This window comes from Dipodomys spectabilis, unplaced genomic scaffold, assembly GCF_019054845.1.
Source record: "Dipodomys spectabilis isolate Male_0828 unplaced genomic scaffold, ASM1905484v1 ptg000234l, whole genome shotgun sequence".
In the NCBI taxonomy this organism is placed as follows: Eukaryota; Metazoa; Chordata; class Mammalia; order Rodentia; family Heteromyidae; genus Dipodomys; species Dipodomys spectabilis.
Window position 1 is genome coordinate 18,237,324 of NW_024870911.1, and position 19,473 is coordinate 18,256,796.

Sequence of the window (19,473 nt, forward strand, 5' to 3'; positions counted from 1 at the left end):
GCCAGTGGCTCACACCTGTAATCCTAGCTACTCAGGAGGCTGAGATCTGAGGATCAAGATTCAAAGCCAGCCCAGGCAGGAAAGTCCGTGAGACTGTTATCTCCAATAAACCACTAGAAAACTGGAAGTAGCGCTGTGGCTTGAGTGGTAGAGCACTTGCCTTGAGCTAAAGAGTGCAGGGACAGCACCCAAGCCCAGAGTTCAAGCCCCATGACCTACCCCCCCCAAAAAAAAGAAAATACTGTACTTATTTCATAAGATTATGAGGATTTTCTTACATATTAAATGCATTAGTCATAACCAGGCTCTACCAGGTCATGCCTATATCCCTAGCTACTCAGGAGGTTAAAATCTGAGGGTCATCATTCAAAGCCAGCCCAGGCAGGAAAGTCCATGAGACTCTCATCTCCAATGAAGCAGCAAAAAGTCTTAAATGGAGCTGTGCTTCAAGTAGTAGAGTGCTAGCCTTGAGCAAAAAGCTTAGGGACAATGCCTAGGCCCTGAGTTCCAATCCCAGGACTGGCATAAAAATAAATTAATAAATAAAAATGTATTAGTTATTACCCTTGCTGTAACTTACAACACAAGAGAAGTTTTCACTGAAGTATTCCTTAGCCATATTGAATAAAGAATGAATGAGCACGAATGTGCTTTGCTGAGGGAACCTGCAGAACTGGATAGGAGAGAGAAAGCTCTGTATTTGTATCCAGGAGGTATTACTGTTTGCCAAATGCAGGCAGAAACAAATGAGACAGAAAGAACGTCTCTTAGCTTTCTTCCTCAGGAGTACTGGAACGAGCCTTAATCCAATAAGTGGACAAGCCTGCCATCTGGTGTTACAACATGGAATATCAGCTCCTCGAAGGTTAAAATTAAAAAAACTGTTTTCATGGCTTGTATATTTGTCCCCCCTCCCGACGGAGTTTTGTTGTGTTGTGTCGTGGGTAAGGGGGGAGGAGAATGGAAATGGAGCTCATGGCCTCGTGAATACTAAGCAGGAATTGTACCATGGAGCTATATCCTCAGCCCAAGAACTTCTATTTCATAATGCTGTAAGTATATTTTTCCTCCAGTCCCTACATCTCTCCCTCTTTTCTTGGTCCTCTAGGATTCTGAAGTTGCAGTGTTTCTGAAAACAGCCCCTAGGTTTTTCTTTTCTCCTCTCCTTCCCTTTTGTTGCTTTTCCTTTCTTTTTGAGACAAATCCAGACTTGCTATGTAGCGTAGTCTGGCCTTGAACTCATAATCCTCCTGCCTCCACTTGCAAAGCACTGCTCACCGCGGAGCAACACCATGCTTGGCTCTGGGAGGTTTCTTTTGGGAGCTTCAGGAGGCCAGCTGTCCCAGGCCCAGGCCTGAAGGAGGGAGGCTCTCTCCTCAGCCCCCTGGTGACTTTACAGGAAAGGAGTTAGTTACAAGGGAGAACTGGACATTAAGGTTTTTGCACATCCCAATACATGCCAACTCTGGCTTGGGTTCCCGCCCACTGTCCTGGTCTCCCTGGCAACTGTCTTCCTGCCAGGGGTGCCCCTTCGCCTGGTGTTACCCTGGCAACCTTCAGGACCCGCCTTCAAGGTCCTGGCTGGTTCATAGTAAATGTGGGTCCGGGCCTGAGGAGGCAGTTAGATTGTGAGGAGTGGGGATAGGAAGCAGTGTTCCAGGGGGCATAGCAGGGTGAAGTTTCAGGCCCTTCCCAAGTGAGGGGCTGGTTTGTCCTTCGGTAGAAGGTCTGTTACATTCTGCAGGAGAAGAGCTGCAGCTCTGAGCTACAGATCTCCACAGTTCAAGGCCACTACTGCTTGAATTGGAGAACACTGTAAGGAGAGAAATCTGCTGGCCTGCACCCCCACCCGCAAACGGCCTTGTCCAACACAACCCGGCTCTCTCTTCAGCTCAAGGCTTGTGCTTTACCACTTGAGCCACACTTCTGGCTTTTTGCTTATGTGGTGCTGAGGAATTGAACCCAGGGCCTCATGCATGCAAGACAAGCGCTCTACCACTGAGCCACCTTCCCAGCCCCTGTATTTATTTATTTAAGCAGTTGTGGGGCTTGAACTCTGAGCCTGGGCCCTGTCCTTCACTCAGCTCTTCAGCTCAAGGCGAGCACTCTACGACCGGAGCCACAGTGCCACTTTGGTTTTCTGGTGGTTAATTGGAGAGAAGAGTCTCTCGGACTTGCCTGCCCGGGCTGGCTTTGAACCGAGATCCTCAGATCTCAGCCTCCTGAGCAGCTAGGATTATAGGTGTGAGCCACTGGAGCTGCGCTAAGATCCCTAATTCTAATTCATCTCCCTCTTTGCTCTTAAAGTCCTTATTTTGAGGGTCAGTGGATTGATTCCCTGGCACTACTGGGCTTTCTTGAGACAGGGAGGGAAGAGGAAGGATGGTTGAGCTATAGTGGGGAGAAGGGCCTCCCATTCCAGCCTGAGGTTCCAGGAAGGCCAGGAGGCTGTGCTGGGCTGAGGGTGGTGCACAGATCTGCTCCCACAAGCCCCAGCCCCGCCCCCAGGGAGGAGTACAGCACTGTGTAATTACTGCCCTTTCCCACACCACTGTTCTCAACCTATAATTTATCTTGCCCCGGTCCCTTGGCAGCAATGTGAACCTCTTTAGCCTCAAGGCTCTCTTAAGAGTAGCTGGGGTTGGAAGAAGGGAACCAAACATAATTTGCATTTCAAATTTGCATTTCGGGCTGGAGGCAATACCACTAGAGTTCTTCTTCCCTGAACTCTTTCTCCATCTTCACCCAGCCACTTCTCATATCTTATTTATTTAATTTAATTTCATTTTTTTGTGCCAGGTCTTGTGGCTTGAACTCAGGGCCTGGTATACTTCTGGCTTTTTGATAGTTAATTGGAGATTGGAGATTAGAATCCCATAGACTTTCTTGCCCCGGGAGGCTTTGAACTGTGATCCTCAGATCTTAACCTCACGAGTAGCTAAGATGACCAGTGTACCAGCGTGAGCCACGGGCACCTGGCTTCTCTGCCTTTTTTGTTGTTGTTGTTGGTCATGGGGCTGGAACTCTGGGCTGGGCACTGTCCCTGAGCTCTTCAGCTGAAGTCTAGTGCTCTACCACTTGACCCACAGCGCCACTTCTGATTTTCTGTTGGTTTATTGGCGATAACAGTCTCATAGAGGCTGGGAAGGTGGCTCAGTGGTAGAGCGCTTGCCTTGCACGCATGAGGCCCTGGGTTCGATTCCTCAGCACCGCATAAGCAAAAAGAAAAAAGCTGGAAGTGGTGCTGTGGCTCAAGTGGTAGAGTGCTAGCCTTGAGCTGAAGAGCTGAGGGACAGTGCTCAGGCCCCACAACTGGACCCCCCCCCCAAAAAAAAAAAAAGAACAGTCTCATAGACTTTTCTGCCCAGGCTGACTATGAACCACAATCCTCAGATCTCAGCCTCCAGAGTAGCTAGGATTATAGACATGAGCCACCAGCCCAGCCTTTTCTGCTGGGCTAGAGTGGGGTAGGGGTGGGGTGGGGGTGGGGGCCAAGCCTGGTTGCATAGCCCTGCTGTGTCATCAGGAGGCGCCATATTCTAACTACTGGTCAGAAAGGGGTCTATATGGAAAAATGAACTATGTAACTTGTGGGCAGGGATGGAAGGGGAAAACTGGGGGAAAGCAAAGGAAGGGGTGATGTTGTCCAGAAGGAAATGTATGTATTACCTGGATTGTGAAATGGTAACCCCCTCTGTAAACACCATAATATATTAAAAGAGAGCAAGCGAGAGCGAGAGCGAGAGAGAGAGAGAGAGAGAGAGAGAGAGAACGATAAAAAGGAGGGGATTCTGAGTGTAATATATGCTTCTCCAGCGATGGACAGATGCTGGAGGCTCCAGGCCCAAGTGATGGCTTCGAGTGTGGGATCGGGCACCCGTGGGGCCAGCTGTGCTGGACAGATGCTGCAGGCACTGCCAGGGCTGGAACTGAGTGGAGCTAGCCCGTTGCCAGGCTGGGTCACCTGAGGGAGGTGGGTATCAGCACCCTGCCGATGGTGGAGTTGGAGTCCAGTTTCCAGGTAGGGGCTGGGTTTGAAGGTCTCTGCAGCGTCTTCTTACTGGGACTTCAAACCTGGGACTGAGCTGCTCTGCCCTGGAATGGGTCTGGTCTGCTTTTCAGTTGAAGTATAGCTGTAGTGACTGCTTTTACGATGAAGACTAACTTATCTGTGCAAAAGCCTATGAAAACCTCCAGACTCTTAAACCAGAAGCTAAGATGAATTAGGAGTTTGAGGGGCAACTGAAATGATACCAGGTGGTAGGATATGAAGCGGATACTTCTAGTGCAATTTCTAAATGAGGTGGTTCACAAAGGGTAACAGAGAAGTATCCAGAATTGCAGGATTTACCCCAAGAACTCTCTCTTGACCCAATCACCATTCACAAGGATTAAAAGATGACATTCTTGGGCTAGGAATGTGGCTTAGTGGTAGAGTGCTTGCCTAACATACATGAAGCCCTGGGTTCGATTCCTCAGTACCACATACACAGAAAAAGCCGGAAGTGGGGCTGGGAAGGTGGCTCAGTGGTAGAGCGCTAGCCTTGCATGCATGAGGCCCTGAGTTAGATTCCTCAGTACCATATAAGCAAAAAAATCCGGAAGTGGTGCTATGGCTCAAGTGGTAGAATGCTAGCCTTGAGCTGAAGAGCTGAGGGACAGTGCCCAGGCCCAGAGTTCAAGCCCCGCGACTGGTCCTGTGGTGCTGTAGCTCACATGGTAAGGTGCTATGCTTGAGCAAATAAAACTCAAGGGCAGTGCCCAGGCCCTGAGTTCAAGCCCCAGGACTGGCAAAAAAAAAAAAAGAAAAAAAAAGACATTCACTATAAATGTACAAAGTGCAGGTGATCTTTATTTCACAGTTAAAGTATTTTGGATTATTATGAGGGAAGTGGACCTATGTATCCTTTGCCCACAAGAGAATGACACTTTTTTTTTTTTTTAGCTGTGGGGTCTGAACTCTGTGCCTGGGAGCTGTCCCTCAGCTCTTCAGCTCAAGGCTAGTGCTCTACCACTTGAGCCACAGTGCCACTTCCGGCTTTTTCTGCTTACATGGTGCTGAGGAACCAAACCCGGGGCCTCATGCATGCAAGGCAAGCACTCTACCACTGAGCCACCTTCCCAGGCTGGAATCTACTTTCTTGGGAATGATAGATGGACAGTTTCTTTGCCCAAAATATAGTGCGATATTGGGTTCTTTCAACTGGTATGGTGGTCAGCACTTGTATGGCAGATGGCTAACACTTGTGTTGCAAATACATAAGAACAGAATGGGTAAAATGAAAACGTGATCCCAATTTTGGGATCACAAATAAGAAAATTTTGATTCATGACATTTTTGGTGACTTGGAAAGAAACTTGTTGGTGATTTCATTACTCACAGCAGACAATTGGTTTTTAGGTTAACAATTCATTTGGACTGTGAGAAGACAAAAAAATCCCTTAATGTAGCATGGAAGCTGGGTTATTACAATGTAGGTAGAATACATGGCAATCAAAGCTTTGGGGTCATGCTTGATTGGATATTAAAATCTTTTATAATCCAGGAGAAGAAAAATATGGGTGGACAGGGTTGACTCAAGATGAGAAAGCATAACCTGAGCTGCCTGTGGCCAGAAGGTGAGAACAGTTAAGGCAGAAGTCTTCAGAGAAAATCCAGTTTTCCAAGTTGTTGCCAGGTGAGGGTGTGTGTGTGTGTGTGTCTGTGTGTGTGTGTCTGTGTGTGTGTGTGTGTGAATGTGTAAGGGACAACCAATCTGGCTAGGCTCTTCTTAGGGATGTCTGCACCTCCCACCATTGCAACTTCATCTGTTCACAGCCTAGCACCCCAAAGGGCAAGACCTTATCCATGGGGAAGAAACTACAGGCTTGAGGGGCAAGTCCTTTACATCCCTACATCCTTTTCCTGTGTGGCCGGCCCCAGCAGCCAGGGCTTGCTCGCTTTTTCCGCCTTCCTTCCTTCCTTCCTTCCTACCTACCTTCTTTCCCTCTTTTCCCCCCTCCTCTCTTTCCCTCCCTCCCTCCCTCTTGTTCTTTCATGGTTTCTTCATTCTTTTTTCGTGCTGGCTCTGGGATTTGAATTCATGGCCTGGGAGCTGTCCCTGAATTTTTTTTTCAGCGCCACTTCCGGTTTTCTGGTGGTTTTTACTGGAGATAAGAGTTTCTAGGACTTGACTGCCTGGGCTGGCTTTGAACTGTGATCCTGTCAGCCTCCTGAGTAGCTAGGATTACAGACATGAGCCACTGGTGCCGGCTCTGTAAGACTCTTATCTCCAATTAAACCTCTCCCCCCCTCCAAAAAAAAACAAACGTTGGAAGTTGAGCTGTGGCTCAAGTGGTAGAGCGTAAACTTTGAGCAAAAATGTTCAAGGAGAAGGGCTGGGAAGGTGGCTCAGTGGTAGAGAACTTGCCTTGCGTGCATGAGGCCCTGGGTTCAATTCCTCAGCCCTACATAAGCAGATAAAGCCGGAAGCAGCGCTGTGGCTCAAGTGGTAGAGTGCTAGCCTTGAGCTAAAAAGCTGTGGCCCAGGCCCAGAGTTCAGGCCTCATGACTGACAAAAAAAAAAAAAAAAGGTCTTAAAGAATTCCCTTCCTGGGTTAGCTTTGAACTGTTATCCTCATATCTCAGCCTCCAGAGCTGCTAGGATTACAGGCGTGAGCCACCAGTGCTCCACTTAGGCTGCAACTTTAAAGAAATCATTCCCTAGCCTAGAGAAGGTAGCTCGTGCCTGTAATCCTAGCTACTTAGGAAGCTGAGATAAGAGGACGCCAGTTTAGAGCTAGTCTTAATAGGAAAGTCTGTAAGACTCTTATCTTCAGTTAAAATCCATTCAAACTGTGGCTCAAAGTACTAGAGTGCTAGCCTTGAGCAAAAAGAGCTCAGGGACAAAGCATATTTCCCTACATAGTCATTGTAGTAGGAAGACCCCTACTCAGGCGGGCAAGCCCACCTAGTCATCCGGAGTGACAGAGCCCACCGCAACAAAGTTGTTAATGAAGAAGCAACTTTCTTGAGAAGGTTCCTACACTGACCGGCCAGGGCCGCAGTACGTGGAATGCGAGTGCCTAGTGGGCCACTTTTGGTAAGCAGAACTGGAGCTGCGGGATGAACTGAACGCCAGGTTAAGGTGCCCGATGCCGACGCTCATCAGACCCCAGAAAAGGTGTTGGTTGATATAGACAGCAGGATGGTGGCCATAGAACTCGGAATCTGCTACGGAGTGTGTAACAACTCACCTGCTGAATCAACTAGCTCTGAAAATGGATAGTGCTGGAGCGTCAGGCCCATACCCAGCCGTCACCAGCAGTTTTATCGGGTAAAGCGAATGATTAGAGGTAAGAGGTCTTCCTAATACAGTCATATCTCAGCCTCCTGAGTAGATAGGATTATAGGAGTGAGCCACAGATGCCTGGCTAGTCACTTCATTATCAAAGCTATCTATCTATCTATCTTCTAATTATTTTTTCCTGATGCAGCAACGGAGGTTGACCTTAGATCTTGTACATGCCAGACAAACACTCTTACCACTGAGCAACAAAGCCAGCCTAATGAAAAAAAATTGTCATGTCTACTTCTCATTTAATAAATATGCACATATCCCCAGTTCTGTCCTAAATGTGTTTTGCAGCTCGCTTGTTTCTACACAGGAACAGGACAAAGTATTATACTTGCCTGTTATATATTTTAGGTCAGTCTATCTTGATCTTTGGACAATTTGTCCACCCATTTCCACCACATCCTTCCCTGGATCTTCAGCACAGCCAGTCCCAATCTGCCACATATCTGGTGTGTGTGTGTGTGTGTTATGTGTGTATGTGTGTGTGTTTGTACCAGGGCTTTAATTCAGGGGCTCAAACTCTCATGAATCTGTTGTTTATGGCTAGCATTCTACCACTTGAGCCAAGCTTCCAGTCCAGCATTTTACTGGTTAATTAGAGATGGCTTCTTGGAGCGGGCTTTTCTACCTGGGGTGGTTTCAAACTTTGATTCTCAGGTCTCAGCTTCCAGAGTAGGTAGGATTACAGGTGTGAACCAAGAATGCCAGGCCTGCCACATACTTTAAAAAAAATACTCATTTTCTAGTGGTACTCAGTAGACACTATGTTGAAAATGGACTATACAACTTTTGGGTGGGGACGAGATGGGAAAACTAGGAAAGAGCGAGGGAAAGGCTGGGAATGTGGCTTAGTGGTAGAGTGCTTGCCTAGCATGCATGAAGCCCTGGGTTCCATTCCTTGGTACCACATAAACAAAAAAGGCCAGAAGTGGTGCTGTGGCTCAAGTGGTAGAGTGCTAGCCTTGAGCAAAAGAAGCTCAGGGACAGTGTCCAGGCCCTGAGTTCAAGCTTCAGGACTGGCAAAAAAAAAAAAAGAAAGAAAGAAAGAAAAAAAATGCTCCTTTGTACAGTTAACCACTTTCCTGTCCTGAAGAACTTGTCCTTTATTCTTCAAGTTCACCTTGGAGATCTCTGAAATACATTCTCTTCTCTCCATCCTTCCCTGAGCTCATCAGCCTGACTCAGAGAACTCGGTTCTGCCTCCTGGCCGAGGGCAATCCACATTTCCACTCCTTTCTGCCCCGTGCCTAGCACATGCCTGGCAACTAGTGGGAGAACAAGAAGAAAACGGCTGAATACCCCTTTCTCTGGCATCTTTCCTCCTCTACGGTCTGCTGAGCAGAAGGGAGTGCAAGGTCCAGAATGGGTTTAATTGTACTCCATTAGAAGGGTAAGATCGCAGAAGGTATTCCTCAGTCCCCTCTAGCCAGGTCTTCCCTTTGCTCTTTCATTATGTTTGCTTTTTAAATTTAAATATTTTATTTTTTATGTGTGCCAGTCCTGTGGCTTGAACTCAGGGCCTGGGCACAGTCCTTGAGCTTCTTTTCTTCAAGGCTAGCACTCTACCACTTGAGCCACAGCGCCACTGAGGAATTGAACCCAGGGCTTCATGCATGCAAGGCAAGCACTCTACCACAAAACATTCCAGCCCTGTTTGTTTTATTAGCATATAAATTCCAGAAAGTAAGGAGTTTCATTCTGACATTTTTTAAACATGAATATGATACTTTAATCATATCCACTTCTTTACTGTTTCTTATTCCTCTTTCCCATTTTCCCTACCATCCTCCTTACATCCCCTACTCCTTATATAAAAGAAAATATATGAAACTTGTCTTTGTGAAACTGGTTTGTTTCATTTAATATGATGATCTTCAGTTTCACTCGTTTTCCTGAAAATAACGAAATTTCATTTCTCTTCTTCCTTTTTTTTGGTCATTTTGGGGCTTGAACTCTGGACCTGGGCACTGTCCCTGAGCTTCTTTTGCTCAAGGCTAGTGCTCAGCTTTTTTTTTAAAGATGGTAATGGGCTTTTGAACTCAGGGCCTTGTATTGCTAGGTAACTCGCCCATTCTTTTAGAGACAGGGTTTCACCAAGTTATTCAAGTTGGCCTTAAACTTGTGATCCTCTAATCTTTACCTCCTGCTAGGCTGGATTACAAGAATGTGTCACCAAGCTTGCCCTTTGCTCTCAAAAAGTTTTTCTTCTTTCTTTGTACACATTACCCTACCCCCAAGGTCCAGGAAGTGGCTCTTGAAGGTTGTACCTAAGAATTTAGGTATGGGGCCAGACTGGGGGTGTGAGGCTGGGTCTGTTCATAAGTCTCTCCCAGCAGCACCTTCTGGAGACCACCAGTGGCACACACGGAGGGAGGCAGCTGGATCCCGCCCCCAGATGGGGAATGGGGGGAGCGAGATGAGGAAACCCATGAGGCGTAAACCTGACCAGTGTGAATACACTCCATGCTTCCTCACTCCCCGCCTCCGCCAGAACTGGTGGATCAGAAGGGGCCCTGGACCTTGTTAATCTTCCCCAGAGAGAGGAACCAGGAACCGCCGTAATTGACGGGTGGGTAGCTGGCCCAGGACCCTGGGCCTCCCCTTTTCTCAGTCCAGGAGCCCTGGGAAAAGGCCAGAAACCCCTAGTGACTTCCAGACACTTTTCTGGACGTGTTTACTCTGGCCCCACCCGATCCAGGCGTTCTCTGCAGATTCGGGATGGGGTGGTGGGGAGGACGGCTCCCCCACCCCCCGGACGGCGCGGCGGGTTCGGGGCTCCCCGTCGGGGGCCACCGCTCGGGCCTCGCGCCTCCACCCACCGCCCCGGCCGCCGGCGCCCCGAGGGGCCGGGCGCGCGGGGGCCTCGCGGCGCCCGGGGTGGGCGCCGGCTTCCGGGCAGTGGCCACGTGGCTCCGGCCGGGCTGGGCAGCAGGGGCTCGGCGCCCACCCCGCCCCTCGCCGGCCCCGGTGACTCAGGCCGCAGCTGTTCCCGCGTCACGAGGGCGGCGGGCGGCCGCGGGGGGAGGAGGGGGCGGCGGCCGGGCCCGGGGCGGGGCCGCGGCGGGCGGGCGGGGCGCGGGGGGCGCAGCCAGAGGGCCGGGAGCCGCGGCGGAGAGGAGCGCGCGACCTCGAGGAGCTCAGGTGAGGCGCGGGCCCCGGGGTCGGGGGTGGGCTGGGACCCCCGCGGGCCGCCGTCCTCGGGGCCCGGCCCCCTCCGCGCCCTCCCCGGGGCCTGGAGCCACTTTGCCTGGGAGTTCCCTCGCGGAGCCCGGGGTGGTGGGGGGCGCGCGCGGGGTTCTCGGGGTTCCCGACCGCCTTCTGGGATCGGCGCTCCGCGGAACGGGGCCCGGGCCGGCCGGTGGGGGGCCCGCGATCGAGCCCCGCACGGGCTTCTGCAGGAGCCCGGAGACCCGTCGAGGATCGGCTTCGGATCGGCTTCGGGCTGGGATCCCGGGCGGCGGTGCCCGGGGGTCGGGCGGGCGGCGCGGCGCGGGGGGGCGGAGGGGCCCGGCAGGGGTCCCGTCTCCCCTCCCTCCCTCCCTCCCTCCCCCTCCCTCCGTCCCGTGGGCCGCGGCGGGGGGCAGGGAGACGTGGATCTGACCACGGGCTTCCGGGTGGGAGGGGCCGGGAATGGGGGCCTGCCAGGGAACCCGCGAGAGCCGGCGGGGCGGGGGGAGCCCGGAAGCCCGGCGTCCCCCCCCTCCACTCGCGGCGCAGCCTCCTCATCCCCTCCCCTCGCTCCCTCGGCCTCAGGCCCTGCAGCCATGGCGGTGGAAGGAGGCATGCGATGTGTCAAGTTCTTGCTCTACGTCTTCCTGTTGGCCTTTTGCGTGAGTGGGGCGGGAGTGGGGGGTGGGGGGGGGGAGGCGGCGATGGGGGGCCGCCGCCGGCCGGGCACGCGAGGGACTCGCTGGATCGAAGGAGGCAGCAGCTGGAGACCAGATGTCGGGAGGGAGGGAGGCCCCCGGCGGCTCGGGCCGCCCCGCCCTCCACCCCCAGGCTACTAGTTCGGAACCGGGTTTCGCTGTCCAGAGATTGCTGCAGTTCCCGTCCCCACCTCCCCTGGCCTTCCTGTCTGGTGACCCAACCACTTGTGATACGGGGCAGGCGGCCGCGTGTGGGGCAACCAGCCAACCGCCCGATGCTATCTGGGCTGGGCTATCACTCTCCCCCCTCCTCAGCCGCCCCACTCCCGGTCCTCCCCCCCCTCCCCCCCCCCGTGAGCTGTCTGTCCACCTGATCACCCCCCCACCCCCACCCCCAGTTACTGGGCCCTCCACCCCTTTACCTCCCTCTCCTTAGTCACCCGAGGGTAGTTTGGGGAGTTGCAGAAACAGTAGTTCTCTTATTAGGAATGTGTGCCCTGGAGTCAAGCTTTGCAGCTTGCTTTCTGCTTTGCATTGGGCTCAACTCCTCGGCTCTAGAGCTGCTTAAGGGAAGGCATCACCCCCTAGCCCCCTTTCCCTGAACCGGTCAGCCCCCAGCCTTCTAGTGAGGCCAGGATGGGTACCCACTTCCCCAGCAGTCAGGATCCCCAGGGTAGCAGTCAGGGCAACCCCCCCCCCCCCACCACCACCACACACTGTGGAGGCCTGCTGGATTGTGGGTCTGCTCTAACCTCTACCTGCCTTCCGCTCAGGCCTGTGCCATAGGATTGATCGCAGTGGGGGTAGCTGTTCAGCTTGTCCTGAACCAGACCATCATGCAGGAGACTACCCCGGTCACCCTGCTGCCTGTGGTCATCATTGCCGTGGGTGTCTTCCTCTTCCTGGTGGCCTTTGTGGGCTGCTGCGGGGCCTGCAAAGAGAACTATTGTCTCATGGTCACTGTGAGTAGGGGTGTGGGAACAGCCTGGGGATTTCTGGGTTCAGTGTGGTAGGTGGGTGAGAAAGGGCCTCCATGAGTGTTCTAGAGACTGACTAGGGCCAGAGCAGGTCGTTTTCATTCAGACTTCAAACCTAACTCTGGTTCTCTTTTGCCCCCACAGTTTGCCATTTTCCTGTCTCTTATAGTGCTTGTGGAGGTGGCTGTGGCCATTGCAGGCTATGTGTTTAAAGACAAGGTAGGGCTGGGAATGTGGCTTAGCAGTAGAGTGTTTCCCTTATATGCATGATTTTGATTGCTGGTTTTGATTCCTCAGTACCGCATAAGCAGAAAAAGCTAAAAGTGGCACTGTGGCTCAAGTGGTAGAGTGCTAGCCTTGAGCTGAAGAGCTGAGGGACAGCGCTCAGGCCCCAGGGTTCACTCCCCATAACTGACCAATAAATAAATAAAGACAAGCTGGGCAGAGAATGTGGGAAGAGCCTTGCTGCCTTAGGCTGGTCTGGGGCCGCTCTCCTAATTCTGTCTTCTGTAACACCCCTGCCCCTCCTCACTCTCAGGTGGTAACCGAATTTGAGAAGGACTTCCGGCAAGAAATGAAGAATTACACTAAAAACAACAACACTGCTGTGGTACTGGATGAGTTGCAGAAAAGAGTGAGCAGGGCTGCCCGGAGCGGTGGGGAGAGAGCATTCTCATCTCTGTTCCGGAGGTGGTGGTTCACTTAGCAACTCTTTCTCCTGCTTTTCTCCACTCCACCAGTTTAGCTGCTGTGGAGCTAGTAACTACACAGACTGGGAGAATGTTCCTGGCATGGCCAAGGACCGCGTCCCCGACTCCTGTTGTGTTAATGTCACTGTGGGCTGTGGAAATGATTTCAAGGTGGATGAGATCAATTCCAAGGTAGGGGGAAGAAGCCTGCGGAGACATAGGGCAAGAGAAACCTGGGGTGGCTGCCCAGGGTTGGGAAGGGGGCTGGGGTGGGATGAAAGAGAGTGTGAAAGAAGAGACAGATGGATCAGGAGAGGTGGCTAGGAAGCTCCTTTTTGATGGTTCTTTTGCCTGCCTGCCTTCAGGGCTGTGTGGAGAGTATCGGGGTCTTCCTGAGGAAGAAAGTGCTGCTGGCAGCTGCAGCAGCTCTGGGCATTGCTTTTGTAGAGGTGAGTGATGATGTGGGCAGGGGCTGGGACTCAGTCCATGGCATCTGGGGAGCAGAGGTGGGGAGGAGGGAAGCCAGCAAGAAGTGCTGGACTGAGGAGGGGAGGCCTGGGCATATTTGGGGATCTCTTGGATAGGGAGTGCAGCATCTGCTTCTGACTCCTTTACTTCACCCCTTATTTCCTTCTAGGTCCTGGGAATTGTCTTTGCCTGCTGCCTGGTGAAGAGTATCCGAAGTGGCTACGAAGTGATGTAGGGAGCTAGTCTGTTCAGTTTCTTCATTGGTGGGGATCATTGTGGGGAGTGGAATAATGTCCTCCAGGTTTTTCAATTAAACGGATTATTTTTTCAGACCAAAAGAGAGATGGTTTCTCTTAGAGTGATGTTGGATCCAGACCCACCTCCCCCCCTCCCCTTTTTTTTTTAACTGTACTGGGGCTTGAACTCAGGACCTAGGTGTATTGTCCCTTAGCCTTTTCATTCAAGGCTGGCACTTTACAACTTGATTCACAGCTCCACTTCTGGCTTGTTGGTTACTCATGGATTTTCCCGTCTGGGCTACCTTCAAACTGTGATCCTCAGACTCAGCCTCCTGAGTAGCTAGGATTACAGATGTGAATCACCAGTGCCCAGCACCCAGCTCCTTCCCTCTTCTGAACAGTCTTCTGAGTGATGCTAAGTTGTTTGGAACATGTGTGGCTAGTGTTTCTGATTCTTGACATAGTAAAATTTGAATCTTTCTTCTATGGAAACAACCTTTATTTTTTTTGTCAGTCATTGGGCTTGATCTCTCTAGCTCGAGGCTAGTGCTCTACCACTTGAGCCACAGCATCACTTTCAGTTTTCTGGTGGTTAATTGGAGATAAGAGTCTCATGGACTTTCCTGCTTGGGTTGGCTTTGAACTGAGATCCTCAGATCTCAGCCTCCTGAGTAGCTAGGATGACAGGTGTGAGCCAGTGGCTAGATACAACCTTGTAAGATTCATCTTCACCTTTCCTCTTCCCACATGAAAATTAGATAAAGCAAACACAATTGTGACCTTATTCTAAGGGAAAAGGTGCCCTCTGATGGTCACTCCAGGTACAGCTCCAAAGACCATCTATAAATGCAAGGTAGCCCCCTGGTGGGTGCTGGCTGTTGTTACAGATTAGCTATTGAACAGGAGAAAGGTTGGGTCAAGGCAGTAGAATAGTCTTTCATTGAACTTTTGTTTTTAAAACACACATTTTTTGAGTGCCCATTCTGTGCCAGGCATTCACCAGAACCAGGAAGGGGACAGAAATCGAAGTCCCTGCCTTTGAAAACCAGACTCTTGCTGCAAGTCTGGCTTCAGTGGATTGACTGGGCAGGCTTGGGAAGGACCCAGGTGAGCACAGCATCCACCAGGCTGGCTGGCAGATAGGAGGCGGGCAGCCAGAGTAGCTTGGCATCCCATCCTGGGCTGTAGCGGGTCCGAGGATGACGAGCAGTCAAGGCGTGCTCCAGACATCTGCTCACCTTGGTGAGGTCTGGGTCACAGATGAGACTCATGATGCGTCGCTGCACTTTCAGGTCTGTGGTCCCACGGGTGGTAGCAGTCAGTGTCCTTGCCCACTGCAGTCCATCTACCCTACCTTCTGGATCCTTGGGCCTGTTGCCTAGCAGAGGGAGCCTTAGTCCCTTCCTATTGTGGGGAATGGGCAGTGTGCCCAGACCCTCTCCCACCCAGGAAAGACCTTTCTGGCCCTCTCATGTCTCCTCATGTACCCCGAATGTGCCCAGCTACTCACATGTGGTGAGGAAGGCCTCCCCGTAGCAGGCCTGTGTGGCTGGAGGTAGCCGGGCCCAGCAGGACTTCAGGGTGGTCTCCAAAGTCTCCAAGTTGGTTACAGGGGTTCGGAAGAAGCCAGGTTCCACGATGCAGACCCGGACCCCAAAAGGAGCCACGTCTCGCCTAGAATGAGCAGAGGGATTTCTGAGTTCTTGCCTTATATGCAGGTGATTTTCAGGGCCTTGGATGAGGACTCCCAAGATGGAAGGTTATCATAGATCAGGGAAGAGGTGACAGGAAGGAGGGATAAGGGCAAGTATGGCAGGTGGAGGGGGAGGGTTTTTTGTTTTTTGTTTTTTTTTGCCAATCCTGGGGCTTGAACTCAGGGCCTGGGCATTGTCCCTGAGCTTCTTTTGCTCAAGGCTAGCACTCTACCACTTGAACCACAGTGTCACTTCTGGCCTTTTCTTGATGTGTTACTAAGGAATTGAACCCAGGGCTTCATGCATGCAAAGGCAAGTACTCTTACCACTAAGCCACGTTTCTAGCCCGTATTATTATTATTGTTTTGTGACATGGGGCTTTAAACATGGGACCTTGTATTTGGTTGGAAGGAAAATACGCTGCCATTAGGCCACATCTCCAGGCCAGAAGAAGGTATGTTTGTTTTTTTGTTTGAAGCAGGATCTGATATAGCCCAATCTGGCTCTGAACTTGAGATCCTCCAGAGTGCCTCGCCTCAGCTTCCAGAATGCTGCTTTTTTTTTTTTTTTTTTGTTGGTCGTGGGGCTTGAACTCTGGGCCTGGGCGCTGTCCCTCAACTCTTCAGCTCAAGGCGAGCGCTCTACCACTTGAGCTACAGCGCCACTTCCGGTTTTCTGGTGGTTTTATTGGAGATAGGAGTCTCACGGTCTTTCCTGCCCGGGCTGGCTTTGAACCGCGATCCTCAGATCTCAGCCTCCTGAGTAGCTAGGATTACAGGCGTGAGCCACCAGCGCCCGGCTGCTGCTTTGTTTTTATTATTCTTTTCTAACTTCAGGACTTATCTTGCTAAGTAAGCACTCTATAGTTTGATCCATGCCTCCAGCCCTTTTTGCCTTTGCCATCTTTGAGATAGGGTCCTTTTTGTAGCAGCCTACCTGGACTGCAGTTGTACTAGCTAGACTTTCTGCTACAGCTGGGATGACAAGTATGTGACATCACACCTAGCCTTCTCTGTTGAACCAGGGTCTCCTGAGCTTTTTGCCTGGGCTGTCACTGAACTGTCATTTTATCTCTACCTCTTGAATAGCTAGGATTACAAGTCTGAACCATGGATGTCCCTTTTTGTGCTGTCCTTGGGCTTGAAATCTGGCCCTGGGTGCTGTCTCAGAGCTCTTTTACTCTACCAGAATGGTAGTGCTCTACCACTTTAGGCCACAGCTCCATTTGTTTTTCTGATGCTTAATTGGAGATGAGTTTCACAGGCTGGGCACTGGGGGCTCACCCCTGTAATCCTAGCTACATAGGATGCTGAGATCTGAGGATAAGTGGTTCTCAACCAGATGGGCAAGACAGTTCATGAGACTCATCTCCAACTAACCACTAGGAAACTGGAAGCAGAGCTGTGGCTCAAAGTGGCAAAGCACTAGCCTTGAGCAGAAAAGCTCAGGGAAAGCTCCCAGGCCTTGAGTTCAAGCTCCATAACCAAAAACAACAAAAAAGGAGTCTTGCAGACTCTCCTTCTTGGCTGGCTTTGACCCATGGTCCTCAGATTTCAGCCACCAGAGATTATAGGTGTGAGCCACTAGTACAGTTTGTAATTCTTGATTGAGGTGAAAACTCCATTCTCTCAGTTCCCCAAACAGGATTGAGTCCTGAGCCCTGGACATGAAGGCTCTGGACTGGTATTGGGTGAGGGTGAGGGTTAATTTGACGGGAAGAATGGGGTACATCCTACTGTATTTGATGATGTGTTGATGATGCTGGCTGGGAGATTAAGAGGAACGGGGACAGAGGAAGACACTGCAGCGATGGTGTTGGGGTCAGCTTCTTCACAAGGCAGGCTCAGCTTGGGGCAGCCCAGGCTTCTGCCTCGAGTCTGGGCCCCTGTGGTCCTCAAGACTGCTCGTTTGCTCCCTGAACCTTGTGTGCACTGGTACTGGGGCTCAGGCTCAGATCCTTGTACTCTCCGTTCCCTGTGCCCAGCTGGTGGTCTGCCACTGTAGTCAAACCTCCAGTCCCAGTCTGGTATTTCTGTGGTTACCTGGAGATAGAATCTCACAAACTTATCCTCCTGGGCTGGCTTTGAATCAGCAGCCTCTACATCTCAGTCTCCTTAGTAGATAGGATCCTCTGCTTCCCACTGCTGGGCCTATAGACACGTGTCACCATGCTCAGCTTATTTTGACTTACAGTGGGCAGGAACAAATGCTTCTGATGAGTGGGCTCCCCCTTGTAAGGGTGTGGGACCCCGAGTCCTGTACCTCTTACCTCAGGCTGTCAGAGAAGGCCTCTAGACCAAATTTGGAGACACAGTAGCCTCCACCATTGGCTGCCAGGCGACCCAGGACACTAGTGATATTGATCACTCGGCCTTGGGCCTGCTGTAGCAGGGGCAGCAGGGCAAGGGTGACCCCGATGGGACCCAGCGTGTTCACATTTAGCACCCGATGGAAATCATCTCGTGTCAGCCATGGTGTAGGCCCGATGATGCCAGCCACGCCCGCATTATTCACCAGACCAAAGAGCCCTGTGGAAGATGAGACAGGCGGGGGTTGGGGTGGGGAGGTAGTGTTGGGGGGAGGCACTCCCACATTCCCTCCCTTGGAGCATTTAAATACGCATCCCCTCCAAGTGTCCTGGGGCCATTGTGGAGACCAGGTTCCTGGTGGCTCTGGCCGTACTCACCAGCTTTCTTAACGTGTGTCTCCACCCACTTGGCTGCCTGCTGGATACTGTGGGGGTCAGTCACGTCCAGCAGGGTGGTGTGGAGGCGGGAGGAAGCCATCTGCTGTAGATTCTCGGCCCCTGAGGTGGTCAGGCAGCTGGCTAGCACTCGGAAGCCCCTCTGGTCCAAACGCAGTGCCAGAAGGCGCCCAAAGCCCGAGTCACAGCCGGTGATGAAGACGAAGGCATCGCTGGTGGGCAGGCTCTGCCGGTCCCTGAACCACCACAGCACTACCCAGAGCAAGGCACCCAGCAGTAGAAGCAGCCACATGGCTGGGACCAGGTGACCTGCAGGTGATCGCCTAGTCTGGGCAGGAAAACTTTGTCATTTACTTTGGCCCTTCAGCCCTCGCCTGACATCCTCCCAAACTGGAAGTGTCTGGTTTGAGCAGACTGAGAAATCTGTTAGGCAGATAATTGGCAAACTATGGCTTATTGTGCAAAAACAAAAGAATGTGGGCAGACTCCATATTTGTGGTTAACTTTAAAATGGATGAGTGGAGTCCAGTGCACTGAGCTGCTGTGCGGGAGCAGAAGATCTGCTTTTCCTCACTCCTTCCCAACTGAGTCAGGGACACTGGAATCCTCTAGATGGAACCTGAGCCCTCAGCCTTCTTTTTGGAACCATCTGTAGGGTCAAGAGCCCTACATTCCAGTCCTGGTGGCCTCAAGTCCTGCTGTGTGACGCTGCATGTGTGTGTTACTTAGGACTGAATCCAGGGCAATGGGCATGCTAGGCAAGTGTTCTGCCACTTAACCTAATGCCTGCATGAACCATCCTCAGATCTCAGCCTCCTGAGTGGCTAGGATTACAGGTGTGAGCCACTGGCACCCAGCTTTTGTCACTGCATCTTTTAACCTATTTCTTCACCTGCTAAATCAAGCTACTATTTGTCAGCCCTGCTTCATAGCAGAGGTGGGCTAAAGCATGAGCTAGGGTAGGGGATTCCTGGCCAGTCTTCTTGCTGCGCCCAGATCTTGGTTGTCCCGCTTACCTCCTCTGCAGAAAGCTGGCAGGCACCACGATGTACTTCTCTTCGCTGCTGTTTAAAGACTTTGTTCCCAGTCTTCCTCACTTGCTGTGGCGAAGGCCAAAGTCCAGAGTGGGTATTAAGTGTGTGTGATGGGGTGTGGGGAGGGCTGGAGAGGGGGAGCCAGGGAGGCCGGAGCTGCCTGGCTGAAGCTAGCACTTGGGCAGTAGCCAGATCTCTGTTCCCCAGTCTGGGCTTTGGGCTTCAGACCCTCCCTGCCGCTGCTTCACAGATGGGAGCCGTCACGGATGGCACCTGCTCTCGTGGCTAGCCTTGGACCTATAGTTCTTTCCCTTCTTAGACCTTAAGTGTCCCCAAGAATGAATCTCCCATCTGGTGCAGCCTCATGACATGGCTTAAGCGCCAACCTGCAAGAGGCCATGAGCCAAAGCTAGGACCAGGCTTGTTCCTGTTTCCTTTCTCCCCTGGAGGGACCTCACATCCAGA

The 19,473-nt window shown here is 51.8% G+C and overlaps 2 protein-coding genes and 1 pseudogene across 3 annotated transcripts; 2 read left to right on the plus strand and 1 right to left on the minus strand.

Moving 5' to 3' along the window:
• The first annotated feature begins 1,008 nt into the window (after positions 1-1,008).
• LOC122124294 lies at positions 1,009-5,326 on the plus strand (annotated as a pseudogene).
• A 4,555-nt stretch (positions 5,327-9,881) lies between these two features.
• On the plus strand, positions 9,882-13,675 carry Cd63 (CD63 molecule). Of its 2 annotated transcripts, none has more exons than XM_042699072.1 (8): positions 9,882-9,906; positions 11,091-11,167; positions 11,977-12,165; positions 12,325-12,399; positions 12,719-12,814; positions 12,921-13,061; positions 13,235-13,318; positions 13,507-13,675. In XM_042699072.1, the coding sequence occupies exons 2-8, from the start codon at positions 11,102-11,104 to the stop codon at positions 13,570-13,572; spliced, it is 717 nt and encodes a 238-aa protein (XP_042555006.1). In that variant the 5' UTR covers positions 9,882-9,906; positions 11,091-11,101; the 3' UTR covers positions 13,573-13,675. The 2 variants fall into 2 exon arrangements, with proteins under 2 accessions (XP_042555006.1, XP_042555005.1); XM_042699071.1 differs by lacking the exon at positions 9,882-9,906 and adding an exon at positions 10,395-10,478.
• An 804-nt stretch (positions 13,676-14,479) lies between these two features.
• Positions 14,480-19,051, minus strand: Rdh5 (retinol dehydrogenase 5). Its single transcript, XM_042698843.1, has 5 exons — positions 18,991-19,051; positions 17,957-18,302; positions 17,540-17,798; positions 15,087-15,250; positions 14,480-14,870 (listed from the first exon to the last, which is right to left on the minus strand). The coding sequence occupies exons 2-5, from the start codon at positions 18,264-18,266 to the stop codon at positions 14,647-14,649; spliced, it is 957 nt and encodes a 318-aa protein (XP_042554777.1). The 5' UTR covers positions 18,267-18,302; positions 18,991-19,051; the 3' UTR covers positions 14,480-14,646.
• Between the last annotated feature and the right edge of the window lie 422 nt (positions 19,052-19,473).